General features: G+C 55.2%; 1 protein-coding gene across 2 annotated transcripts in view; it reads right to left on the bottom strand.

Annotated features, from left to right (window-relative positions):
• The window catches only part of grik3 (glutamate ionotropic receptor kainate type subunit 3), a 51,646-nt gene extending 44,311 nt beyond the window's left edge, over nt 1–7,335 (bottom strand). The window contains exon 1 of one of the 2 annotated variants that reach the window (XM_052065911.1): nt 6,623–7,335. In XM_052065911.1, coding sequence (XP_051921871.1) covers nt 6,623–6,731 — 109 coding nt within the window. In that variant the 5' untranslated portion in view covers nt 6,732–7,335. The remainder of the gene's footprint in view (nt 1–6,622) is intronic. The other variant, XM_052065912.1, reaches the window with a different exon arrangement.
• Between the last annotated feature and the right edge of the window lie 5,715 nt (nt 7,336–13,050).

Below are 13,050 nucleotides of genomic sequence, written 5' to 3'. Positions count from 1 at the left end.
CTCCCTCTCTTCGAAACCGACGTCTCGAAAATGCATTTTTCTTCTTTGGCTTTTGACTCGACAGGAGACCTGATTTGGAGTCGGACTCTTTTTCGTCGTTATTCATTTGTCTTCTCGTCTGTTGTTTTCAAGCGCTCCCCAAATTGTTTCCATGGTGACCTGCCGCCAGCCCGGCCGTCGCCCCCTCGCGCTGCGCGACGATGCTGACCGGAGAGGCTCCCCCTTGCTAATGGGCTCCCCTTAAGGCAAATCCACACACGGCGTCAGCATCGCGTCATGCGCTTCCTCTCCGGCGACGACTGTCACGCAACGGCGAGTTTATGACGTGTCCGAGGTGCCCTCGGCCAACACTGATTGCACCCCCGCCCCTACCTTGGCCTGGCCAGCTAAGAGCCCTGACGGAGAACAAGAGCGTCTTTCTTTGAATCCCTTTTCGTCCTTGATGTTGGATTTGTCATGCGAGTGGCAGGCGTAGCGGAGTAGCGCATGCGACAACGTGGAGGCAGGAAAGTGCTTAAGATTGCACCGTGGTCTGTGCCCTTTTGTATTATTTGGGCTTTTGTTGTTGTTGTTGACTTTGCTTTTGATGGCAACGCGGACACCCGCAGCGGCTCCTCTTGTTTTGTGTTGTCTTGGTGGAGCCCGCCTGGCGTATTTGTGGCTCTGCCTTTGCACTTTGCCAGAAAAGCAAGATGTACGGCCACGGCCCTGACGGCGGGCCACAATTGCAGACGGCTGACCGCGAACAAGATCATGCGCCACCGCAGCTTTTTTTAACGTTCTTTTATTTTTTGAAATACTTTTTTCTTGAAGTGAAAGCGATAAGATGCTTCGGGTGCCATTGACACAAACGCCAAAATGTATCGTATATTTCCCTCTTCGCATCCCTCGCGAGCGATCCACTTGTTACTGAGGACTAGACGCAGCATCAATATCAATAGTCGCGGTTTGGGGGCCTCTGGAGACAGTGAAGCGTTAGCCACGCTAGCGCTAAATTGTTCGGCCGCTAGGGCCCGGCGACCTCCAAAGCGGCAGACCTTCCCGCCGGCGCAGTCACACCAACGAGGCAATTTCAATCACTTTTAGCAGGAGAGCAAAACTATTTGTGAAAATGATCCGTTTGCGGGTCGGAATCGCTTCCAAAAACATGACGGCATGTCTTTACGTACTCATTTGTCAAGTCCTCGTTTACGATGTAGCCAAAGGTAGCTCACGGAGACAAATTCCTTGCGACTTCTTCGGACTTGGCCAACAAGGACGATTGGGATTGGCAATTCTCTGGCCATGTTATTGGATAGGAGCGCATGTTCATCATTTGTCAGCGAGCACCATTTGCAACCCGGTGCTTTATTCTGTGACGTCAATCAACAAGTCGGCCCGTTTCAAGCAAAAGGGCGGAGGAAACGCTTGGCGTGGCGACGGACCCAACGTCGGTCACGGGCGACGAGCGAGCGGCTGCAAACGACACGCAACGCCTGAAAGAGCCTTGATTGCCGGGGCGCCCGAGTGACGCGTACGTCGTTTGCATTAGCGACGAGCATTACGGGCCCGCTTAACGTAGCGCAGATGTCTCATTACGTTTGCCTCCAATTATCGCTTCCATTGATCCTTTTCATCGGCGCAGATAATAGTCGCTGATTGCGGACGATCGGCCCGCATGCAAATTCTCTTAGCGGGCGGCAATTAGCCGGATTGTCAACCCCTTTTGCTGTGACGGATGAGCCGGCGTCACGCGGAGCTTCAAAGGGGCCCGGTCGAAGGTCGAAAGCGCAAGCGCACCTGGACGTCATTGCCATTGCGTCTTTGACGAGCGTTTCAGACGTCGGCGGTCGGGACGGGAAGTTGGAATTTGAAAGCCGAGCTCAAAGGGAAACCTCGACTGCGGCCGCAAACCCGAATTTCAAAAGCCTCCATTTTTGTGTGAGACCCGAATAGCAAACTGGAACTTGAAGCCTCTACCCTGTTCTATCAACCTCGATTTTAGAACAGCAAGTCCGAATTGAAATCCGAAAGCCCCCAACTCCGGCCCTGGCTTGAAATACGAAAGAGAAGTTCGCAGCCGAGCCCGACGGCCTGGAACCCGAGCCGACCGCGACCCTTTCCAGGTAATTCATCTGCACCCCCCACCATTGTTGGGTCAAATGAGCAAGCCACAAAACATCCCGCTTGTTTTGTAGCCTTTTTGACACACTTGGTTTGATTTTTGCCCCAAACGTATTCGGAGTGTACAAATCATTTGGAATTGGCGGATGCCACCGAAGCAAGTACGAGGATTGACTTTGAGTACTGTGCAGGACAGGGTCGCGAGATCCCCGGGACTGAATCCGGCCTCAGACGAACGTCGACGTTTGCAGCGCACCCCCCCCCCCCCCCGACAACGAAGGCTCGAGTCAAAGGGCGCCGTGGAAACAGAGGCGGCTTTTGTTCTTTTGTCCTCGGCCCGGAGCCAAATGGGACCTACTTACTAGGCGATAGCGTCGCCGTCAAATTGCGACTGCCTCGCGCCGACACCTCGCAGGTTACGTTACGCGCAACATCTGCAAATAGGGAAGGACGGCGCCGACGCGGAGGAGGGAGGCAGGCGAAATTGGACCCCAGGCTGCCGCCGCCGCGAATCTCGGAGTGTTGTTGCGCGCAAATGAAGCCGGCTTTTATCTGGGCTCGGAGGCGGCGCACAAAAGGCGGCGGCGCCGCACGACGTGGCGGCTTTTCAAATGGGGATCAAAAGGTTGCAGCTAATTAACAGGCTCCATACGAGTTGCCGGGCTTCATCCCGGTCAAAACGTCAAAACGCTTGCTCCGTTGCTTTTCCATGCACCTGCCGTGCCATAAGCGCAAGATTAGAACGGCTTTCTTGTCGTCGGCGCAACAAAATGGAGCGAGAGACATGGAAAAGCGAGGGATACGGAACGGGGGTCCGCCGGCGAGCCTTTTAGCCAGCCCCGTTTTCGCAAATCAAAAGGAAAACATCGGGGAGAGCCGACCGAGCTCCTCTAACGAGAGCGCGGAATGGATACGGAGGGAGAAACCTCGGCAAACTAGCATAGCCGAAGAGAGGAGCGCACGCGGAGGTGGGGGGGAAGCTATCGTTGGTGTCCACCTCGCAGAAGAAGGGCTTTGCGGCCAACCGCAATCCCGTTCTTCAATTCCGTCAAGGAGCAAAAGGCTCACTGTGACGACAGCGAGTTGAGGCTTGACTGGATGCGCTCATTCGTTGCTTGTTGACAAACGGCCAAATTGCTGAAAATGGAAAGAAAAGGAAAAAAACGGCAACACGTGACGCGGGGCCGGCCTCCTGTAAACGGATCGACTCGCTTTCATTTTGATTGAAGCGTTGGATCCTTGGCAAAAGCTTTTTCTCTGGCCAACGCCGATGGAAAGCTAACGCCTCGGCCTTCCGTCACACCTCTTGGAAAAGCGTCGTCAAAGCGCTACCGTCGCCAATCGTCACGTCGCGGCATTTCACGAGGCATATGCCGCCGGCAGCCGTTTCGCCGGCCGCTTCGCGCTACGAAAGGAAAACACCATCTGGTGTGCCGGCTAGTGGCTAGGCTACGCTAGCCGGGGGGCCGGATCGGGCCCCGCTGCGTCCCGGGATTATTTTAGCGGCGGTTTAGATCCTCTCCATTAGCCCCCAGTGGCTCGGATTATTGGCTAATCATCATTATGCGTGCGTGAGCGAGCCGCTTAAGCACCTGCGCTTTCACTTAAATCTCGTTAGCTTCAGCGATCGGAAACTTGGGCGTCGTGGCTCCGATTAATTTAACAAGGGGGAAAAAAAAAATCCCAACTTCTTCCGATGTAAAGCCTGTTTGGAGCATCTTGATGGAGCAGATGATGACGGGAGACGCAAATCCACCATCTTGAAAATCAATCTGTGGTTTGTGGTGGTAATGAATCGACAAAAAACGGGATTGGATTGGCCCGCAAGTACCCCCGCGAGAGCGCTCGTTTGTTTTAGGGAGCGACGTGGGCGAGGAGTAATGGCTTTCGTTACCTTCCTGAAAAGCTCCTCTGGCGTGTGTTCCGCTCGAGCGGAGGAGAGGAGTGCGTTCGAGCCGCCGCCTGGACCAAGCAAGCGCTGCATGTGGAGCAACCGTCACATATGCAACAATAAAACAATCAAAATTCATCAAAAGTCGAAAGCACAAAAACGGTCAAACCCAGTCAAAAGCCACAGAATACAAATCGGTTTGGAGACGAGCTTGAAAGATGGCCAGCGAGTGGGCTAGCCCAAATCCCCCCCCCCCCCCCCCTTCTGGGCCTCCGCTCACATTTAATGCTCAATACTTTGACTATTATCCACTTCAATTGATCAATCAGCATTGATCTTTTCACCACTCAGCAGACATTTGGTGCGTTAGGTTAGATAAAGTGCGTCCTGAAGTACGTGGATATAGTTACGAGATGATGGTTCATCGCAAATTTTAATCACATGGTTTTATGTGTCCCTTAACGTATTTTTAATGCTGATTAATGCAGATGTGTATATATATTTTTTTGTATACAGCATATAGCTATGTTAGTCAAAAAGACAACTACATTTACATCCACATGACATGTCATATTATTGTTATTCTGAAAGGCCCCCGTGCCAGAGAACAAACGGGAGAAGATGTGGAATCCGCAAAGTGGACTTGGCTTTCCAAAGTGAGGACATATTTTTTGGGACCAGTGTCCATTTTCATTGACCCGGAAGTCAACTTGAAAATGGACGTGGGAAGAAGATGAATTTGCACGTTGACCTGCGGTGCCCAGGTCGCGCCACGAACACGCACGCTCATATGAGGCCTGGCAAAAGGGATGGGAAAAAAAAACACCGGCATCGGGCGTTTGCCGAGACCAGGCGAGGAAATGAAGTCAACTCGGCGGCGAACAAGCGACACTGATGAAGCGCTTTACAGTACGACGCCGATAAAGCAAATTGATCCTTCGATAAATCCTGCGCCTGAGTGGCAAGCCGAGCAGACAACAAAGTGATGAACGACTTTCATCAGTGGGGAGGAAAGAAAAGGAAAAAGGGCCGTGACGCATCACTAGCGGGGCTCGTCAAACAAATTGCGAATGAACGAATGCAAATGACCCCCCCCAACCCCCACCCACCCACTGCTACTTTAATGGGCCTCATATTTTAAGGGTTAGCGGAGGGACACGGAAAACAAAAAGCACAGCATGCGACGAGGATCAACGGAAAGAGCGCACTTTTCACTCTCCTCTCTGGAAAATGGAATCGGCAGAACGAGACCAAAGCGCCATCTGGCCTCCACTTCCGTCAACGTACTGACCCCCCTCCCAACCACCACCCACCCACCCACTGCTACATATTATACTGACATACCGTCACAATCAATGGCGACAAGTCCACCTCGGAGGCCCACCGTGACCCAGATGGCACCTTGGTGCTTGTGGATCAGGCGGGCGCGCCACCACATTTGCCGGCTAAGAAAAAAAAAAAGAGCGCCCTCTACCGTTTGGTGCGACTCGCTTGGAATGGCTTTGTCACGTCAACGCGATTTTCTCGTTTTTATCGCGCCAGCTCCCCAAAATATCGGAAATCGATTCATCAAGCGCAATCAGAAGCATGGATGGCTTTTGAGCAATCTGGAGCAAAGGTCCACCTGGCGTCGTGAGCGGATGCCTTTAGAAAGGCGCCGGCTGACCAAGCCGCGCGCCGTGGAGCCATTTTGTTTTCTTTTGGCTTCTCCTCTCCTCACTTGAATTTGACATTGAACACGTTCCGCAACCTTCTCGCTCACACGCACGCACGCACGCGGCGTCTGCACTGAAGCAATGACGACGCTCTATAAAAAGCAATTGTGCGAGCGCGACACTTCAAGGCACATTTGTCTCAGCACCTTGACATTGATCTTTTGTTTTTTGCAACAAAAAAAATACAAGGCGTCTGTCAAGTCATTTTCCGGCTTTTTGCCGCCACCGCTCTCAGAAAAAAATGGAATCGTCCTGAAATGCAATCATCTCCCGTGCATTTGCGACATGATGCGCATCGTGCTTTTTTCTTCGACTTTTGTTTTCACGCAGGACAATTTCCATCTGATCAACGATGCACGCAGTACGTATGGAAATGTTACAACTCAACTTTTTCAAATAGGATATTCATTGACGCATCGGTGACCATCTCCTAAGGGACCCTTTTTTTCTTTTCAATTTCTCAATTCATGATGAAATCACAAACGTGACATCTTTTGGGATAAGATTGGCATACTTTCAGGAGTCTGCGGTTGCCGTTGGCGCATGCATCTTCTGCATGTGCACAGGAAGCCGATGCGCATCGTGCCATCGGGGACACGCACACACAAAAAGAGCCATTTGGATGCTTGCACTCTCACTATGCAAAGGCCATTTGTCACTTGTCCAAAAATGGCCCCGCTCCCAAAACCACGTCCACCACCATTTTGGCACCGGAGGGACGAGCAAAAATGACTCGAGTTGGCCAGCCGCGCGTTCGATTCCCACACCCAAACTCTTGTGAGGGGGGGGGGTAACTTCCTCGCCACCCGCACATCACCCCACTTGTGAGGTGATACCACGACATCCTGTTGCTTCCGAGTCAGCGTCCAAATAATCTTGACCGACCGATAGCTTGAAGAAAAGTGGGACTCACCTATTCGGATGACGTGAGGCATCCCGCACGAGTGTGGAATCCATACGAGGCACGCCAGCATCCGCGTCCAGTATTCCAAAGTAGTCCCAAACCGCCAAGTGCGCCGCATGCTTGTAAAGTCAGCCGATCCACTTTTTCCCTTTCGAGTGTGGAAAAAGGGAAGGCAAAAAGAGCACTTAGGAATGGCGCATCAGGACCAAAAGCCTCCTGTGGCGCTCGCCGTCGCGGCGCACGGATGCATTTTCCTTTCACCTTTTTGCCCGCGTCCAAAACGCGCTTCGAATCGGGGAGGGGGCAGAAAAGGAAAACAAAATCCCCACTCGGCTCCACCAAGCGGCTCGCTGCACCTGCGTCCAATTGGCCAATTGTGACCTGCTGGCTTTGCGCGCGCTCTCGCGCCCCTTGCGGAACTTGGACGCGCGCGCGCGCGCGCGCACGCTCGCACGAACGGCCGCGTACGTGGATGAGCGAATTTGTTCCAACTAGCTCCGGCCAGCTCCAGCGCTCCTCGAGGTCTAAACGGCTGTTCCGCGACGCGCAGGTGGATGAGGAGCAGCGCGCGCGCACGCACACACACACACACACGCACGCACACACGCACGCACACACACACACGTACACGCACGCGCTTCCTACTCTCCGGTTTGGTGCGCTCGCGCGGACGCTCAATAGGCATCCGCGAGGCTGGCTGCAGGTGGACCAGCGAGCGTGGTTACTGCGCGTGCAAAGGGGAGGTCGAGCGAGCGAGCGAACGAGAGAGAGAGGGAGGGGGGGGAGAGAGAGGGGGAGAGTCGTGGGGAAGTCCACTCATCCGTAAGTGCGCGTCACAGTGGGGGGAGATGGAGGGGCGGCACTGCTGTTTGCTGCTTGTTGTCGTCGCTTGTTGTTTCGGGTAATTTCTTTTGGGGGGGAAGGGGGGGGGGCGACATAAGACTCCAAATCCTCTGCACTTCTTTCCTTAACATATTCAATTCTCTCCACTCTTTGAGACCGTCGAGAGGGAATCCAATCCGGCACCCGAAAATAAAGCGGCAATGTTGTGCTATGTTTAAATAAAAAAAAATGGAAAGCAATCCTGAGCTGCGCATGGAATGTCCATTTGGAAGCGCTTTTTGCGTCACGTTTTCATGCTTGAACTCAATGGCCACAGTGCTGCTCCTGCAGCGGGTGTGGGCACGTGGCCACCAGGGGGCAGAAAGGCTCCAATAACACGACGGCAACAGCTCAGTCTTCCTTTTTCACACCGCGTCAATGCGGAGGGGGGGGGCTGAGGGGGGGGGCTGCCGCGTTATCTCTCGCTTTACTTTTGCGATTCCGCGGGTGGACCGCGTCTCATCCATTTGTGCAATTCATGAGACAATAGTTGAAGCCAACGTCGCTATCGTTCATGCATCCGTCCATCGCCATCGTGACACCGCAAATGTAGCGTCCATCTCGCTGTCCCGGTGGGTCCGTCCATCCCGCCGTCACGCCTCCACGTGTCCCGCTTCATTTCCCTCGCCATCAGCGCTGGCGTCATCCCTCCCTCTGTCCCCGTCATCCGTCCACCGATAGAGCGAAGAAACGCGATGAAGCGGCCAACGGCGATTGATGTTCTTTTGCCCGACGGTGCCTTTCACCGTTCCACCTACGAGGCACTCCAAGCGCTGCGCTGATGACGCGGCTTCGGGAGCCACCGGGGTTTCGGTCCCGGTCGTCACATGGGCGGGGGCTACAACATGCAGCCTGCCCCCCCCCCTCACCCCCCGAGGATTAGGACACGCAGTCGAACAAAAACAGCGGCGCAATTGGAGCCCCGCACTTAGTCGAACATCATTGAGGAGCTGGCGTTGCGGCCCATTGCCTTTCTTGCTCTGTTTGCAAGGCGGAGGCGTGTTTGGGCCATCAAATGTGCATCAAGCCAGCGGGCACGAGCCAGACTGACTGCCGTTGCAAATTCATGCCTCCAATACCCCCCCCCCCATCCCAGAACAGATTTATTGCCTCTCGGCACAACGTAAGGACTATCAGCGTGAGTTATGCGGCCCGGCTTTCGCATTATCCAGATTCATTGACTCGCCGCTCTTTCAGACGCAAAAAAATGTACGCAGGCGCTTGCCGAGCGGACGCTCCGGGGCGGCTCTGCGGGACGGCCGCCGGCTGCGCTCCGACGCGGGACGCGTGGGTGAAGCCAACGAAGGGGACGGGGGCTGCCCGTCAAAGGTCAGCACGCGCCGTTAAGCCTTTCAAGAAACTTTTGGGAAAAATGACCGGTTTCATTGAATAATCACGCGATGGAATGGCCTTTTACTCTCGGAACGTAAGAGAATAAAAGAATTGAAATGGCAGAGCTGAAAATCCCCCGCCCCGAAATCCAAACATCCGGTGGAGGATTTCGAATGTTGTCTCGTCCGGCCGCGTGTTGATGAATCCATGAAACGTCCCACCTGGCTCGGTGGAAATGATTGGCAAGACTTTGAAGAAAAGGGGGCCGGCGATCGATGCCTCATCTGGCAAGGTGGTCCCGACTAATGGCCCCAGAAACGCGGCGTCTCCTTTGTGCGGGCCGCAAAGGCTGACAAGATGACGACCGGATCGATCGGCGCATTCTCTTCATTTTTGTCAGAGGAGAATAGAAGATGATCCATTTCCACGCCGCACCTATCGGAGCCCGCTCACTTACTCGTACACACGCCGGCCCCCGTGGAGCTGCGGCGCCAGATTTCACAATTATTCCCAAGGGAAAATTGCTGCCATTCACTCTGGTCTTGGGGGGGGGGGGGGGGGGGGGGGGGGGGGGGGGATCTTGAAAAACATTTGGGATGATGATTGAGCCGTGCTTGTCAACGCGTATTCTGTTGCACGACTGAAGCGCCTCCTTGGCAGAGCTCCTTCCCGAACGATGACGAGTCGCTGACGTGGAGGGACCACGAAAAGTCCAACACACATTTAGAGGGAAAAGAACAAATCTTTTTTTACCAAAGAAGCGGGCATCGATGAACTTGCCTCGTCATTTCTATTTTCTGGAGCATCGACGCATGTGTTGCACAGTTGAACCCCAAACCGCTTCGTTTCATCTTGCTGACTTCATGCTAGCTAGCGTACGATGGGGAATGTCAGAGACGGGCGAAAAGGAACGGCGGCCGCGGCCCGCAGCGACCTTACGATTCAAGGCGAGGTGCCTGCAGCAGACGAGGCGATGAGGAATTGGTCCAATTCGGGCGCCGATCGCGACATTTAATGCCGCCGCAGATGTGTGCGCGGCGGTGGCGACGCCTTCGCGGGCGGCGCAAGACCATGGCAATGCCGATCGGTCATCCGGACAGTCTGCGAGATGGGGAAAGCGCCGCGAGCAGGCTGGAGCCGCCGGATACAGATGAGAGCGGGACCGAGTCGTCATGGAGTCCTGACTGGCCTGATCTATCAATTGAATTCTTGGAGTTAGAGTCCATATCAACCGTGTCGTATGTCTTCGGTAACCAGGGGACGCCGTTGTCAAAGTGTCGGGGCACGGCCACCGTTTCAGAAACTCCCATTGGGTCCGTTCCCACGTTTTGTGGGGGTCGACGCACTTCGATGGCAAATGGAGCGACCGTCTGGGGGGAAAACGGAACCTGCAACCTGTCGGAAGGCTCAAAGGTGGGGCCCTCCCCGAAGCCATTTGGAAGCGGACGCGTCGTGGCTTTTGCCGAGGCATTTCAGGCAGGGCCGCGAAGACGGAACGTGACGCGCAAACGGTTTTGGCCCTGACGAAAAAACAGCCGGACGCTGAACTCAAGTCCTTCCGCTACGCCGGCTACATTGTGCGTCCCGGCCCGGTAGCCCATTAGCGCGTCGCTCGTTGCTAATCTGTAGCAATTGGCGCGCTAAGCGGTGTCGAGCAGACGTTGGCGTGATGGTATTGTCACTGTGGAGTAATTGCAGCCTCTGCGGTCCTCGCCTGGGGAAGAAACTTTTTAATGACATGGCGGTGGTGCCTTCTTGAAGCCACGCCTCCACTTAAGTCCTGAATGATGAGCCGAGCGTTCAGTGCCTGTACCCGCTGTTGGCTTCTGATCTGCTGTCCCGGTCGGAGATCCTGCGCCCGCACGCTACCGAGCGTGCGATTCTCAGCCCGGCGCTCAATGTTTTGCATGGACTCGGGCACCCGCCGATCCGAGTGGATTTTCCGGCGAGCCGGGCCGGCTGAACGGCGCACGTGTTAACGTGTCTGCCGCGGGAAATTGCCAAGCGCTTTATGTTATGAATAAAACATGGCAAATTAATTGTCTTGTAAAGGCTGGAGGCTTATCAACTGAGACTACGACAACGCCGGTTTGTTGTTATTGCCAGGATGATTCCAAAAGACAGATGGAGACTCTTATTTTTTTGGGGGGGGGGGGGGCCTCCGCAGCTACGTTTGAATGTATTCATTCTGCTCCGCTGCACCCTCCGCACGAGCAAAGATGCTCACCACGTACCCGTGAACGACTATGAATCCATCGCGCTGCCGGTGGCGTCCCGTCGAGGTCCGGCGGGAAATAACGCGAGCGGGAGCGCCCCCTTCACTTATCGGCGGAGGAGCGGCCTGAGGAGAATGTCAATTCGGAGTCGACGCCGGGCCCAATGCTTGAGGTGCTGGAACACGCGACACTCATCGGTCTTATTCAGGAAGAGTCAAAGCCTTGTTTGTTTTTTGGTTGCGCCCCGCGGCCTGAAGCTTAGCCTTGGAGATGGTTTGCGGCGGCGGCGCGCAGAGCGATTCATTCCCCCCCCCCCCACCCCCCCACACGGGAGGGCAAATGTCAGAGCGTAATCCCGTGTTTGACTTGGACTTGCGCTCTCGCCGCCCCCCGCGAGCCGACGGCGCCAAAGTTCAGGACGCGCTAGCCGCGAGGTCGGCGTGATTTGCCGCGCGTTCCTGCGCGAGAGGTCGATGCGGGAACTAAACCGACGGCTCACCTTTGCCCTCTCCCGACTCCGCGGACGGCGCAGCATTTAATTAAAGCGCCGGCCGATATTCCGCCGCGGCTCACCAACCCGAGAGGAGCGTTTAATTAGCGAGCTTATTATCGAGAATCTTTCGACGCGCCGCGCCGACACGTCTGTGAACCCCGACACCGTCGGCGGAAGACGGCGATCCTAACGCAGATGCGCGGGCGCTAATTAAGAGCGGATTACCTAACGGAGTGACTCGACACGAGGTGCGCCGCTTTCAAGTCACCCGCAACAACCGTCGAGCCGGATGTGGTTGGGGTGACGACTTTTCACCAGTCGACGCTGTCACTTGTGCCGCTGCCATGACAGTCACCTTTTTGGGACAGCGACTTGTCCTTATTTTGACTGCACAATTGAGGGGGTGTGGGGGAAGGGGGGAGGGGCAGAAAAAAAACGTAGGCACAAAGTGGTGTTCATGATGCAGAAGGAATGTCGTTCAGCCCGCCCGTCAAGCGTCACTCCCATCCAATCCTCCATTGTGGTTTTTCCACTTATCGCAGACAGGTGGCGGTAAATGTATTTCCTTTCTTGATTTTCCAAAGCCAGCGCATCCAATATTCGTCGGGAACAACCAAGGTCACGGATGAGCGCGGCTATTTTTGCTCACGGGCGGTCTTCCTTCATCCGTGTTGACGCTTAGCTAAAGTGCTTCCTTGCCAAATGACGGCCGTGGCCCAGATTGCGAGCGGCGCAACGCGGGCGCAACGCTAACGTTCCTTGACAACTGTCGCGTTGCGGACCGTTTGACTGGAGCTCACGTTGGGTGGCACGGGCGGGGGCGGCGCTCGCCATCGGTTGTCTTCTCATCATCGGACGGCGGCGCGTCGGTGCCCGTGACACGCCGGCCTCGTCTACTCCGGCGCGCTTGACCCTCATCGCGCCAGACCGCTCAGCGTGACGGCAAGCTAGTTGGCATGTGTTCGAGGGAAGGAAGCCGTCGTTGGATTTGGAGGTTGACAAGTGAGACGCTCTTACGATACGAGCCTCGCCCCCCCCCATGAGCGATGAGTGAAAAGTTCTCCAAAGACCTTTTCCGATGTTGTTTGTTTTCAATGCCCTACAGATGGCGGAATGATAATGTGCTGGGCCCCGGATAGAGCGTGACTGGCTACCGAGTCGGGGGGGGAGCAGAAACGGCGAGAGAAAACGGCGACCTCTCCCTCGGGTCTCTAATCCTGAGACGACTGTTTGCTCCGCAGACCGTCTGACTCCACTCGCTTCGCTTCTAATCTCCTCGGCCCCGGCCGTCCGCCGATTGATTCCGAGATCCTCTCAATCGATGACTCCTGCGCCGGAGGTTTCATTACCTGCGAGTTACGCTCACGCCTGCACGGGAGCCTCGCGCGCGCCCGCGTAGAACAAACGAGCCCTTCGTCCCTCCCGCACCGCGCAACCTCCGACGGACCTTGCGGCGCCGTGGTGGTCCAAAAGCCGTCTCAAATTACTTTGGCTCTGGCTTGGCGCTTGGGAAT

This window comes from Hippocampus zosterae, chromosome 5 (assembly GCF_025434085.1).
Source record: "Hippocampus zosterae strain Florida chromosome 5, ASM2543408v3, whole genome shotgun sequence".
Lineage (NCBI taxonomy): Eukaryota > Metazoa > Chordata > Actinopteri > Syngnathiformes > Syngnathidae > Hippocampus > Hippocampus zosterae.
This window is presented reverse-complemented; position numbering and strand designations above follow the sequence as displayed.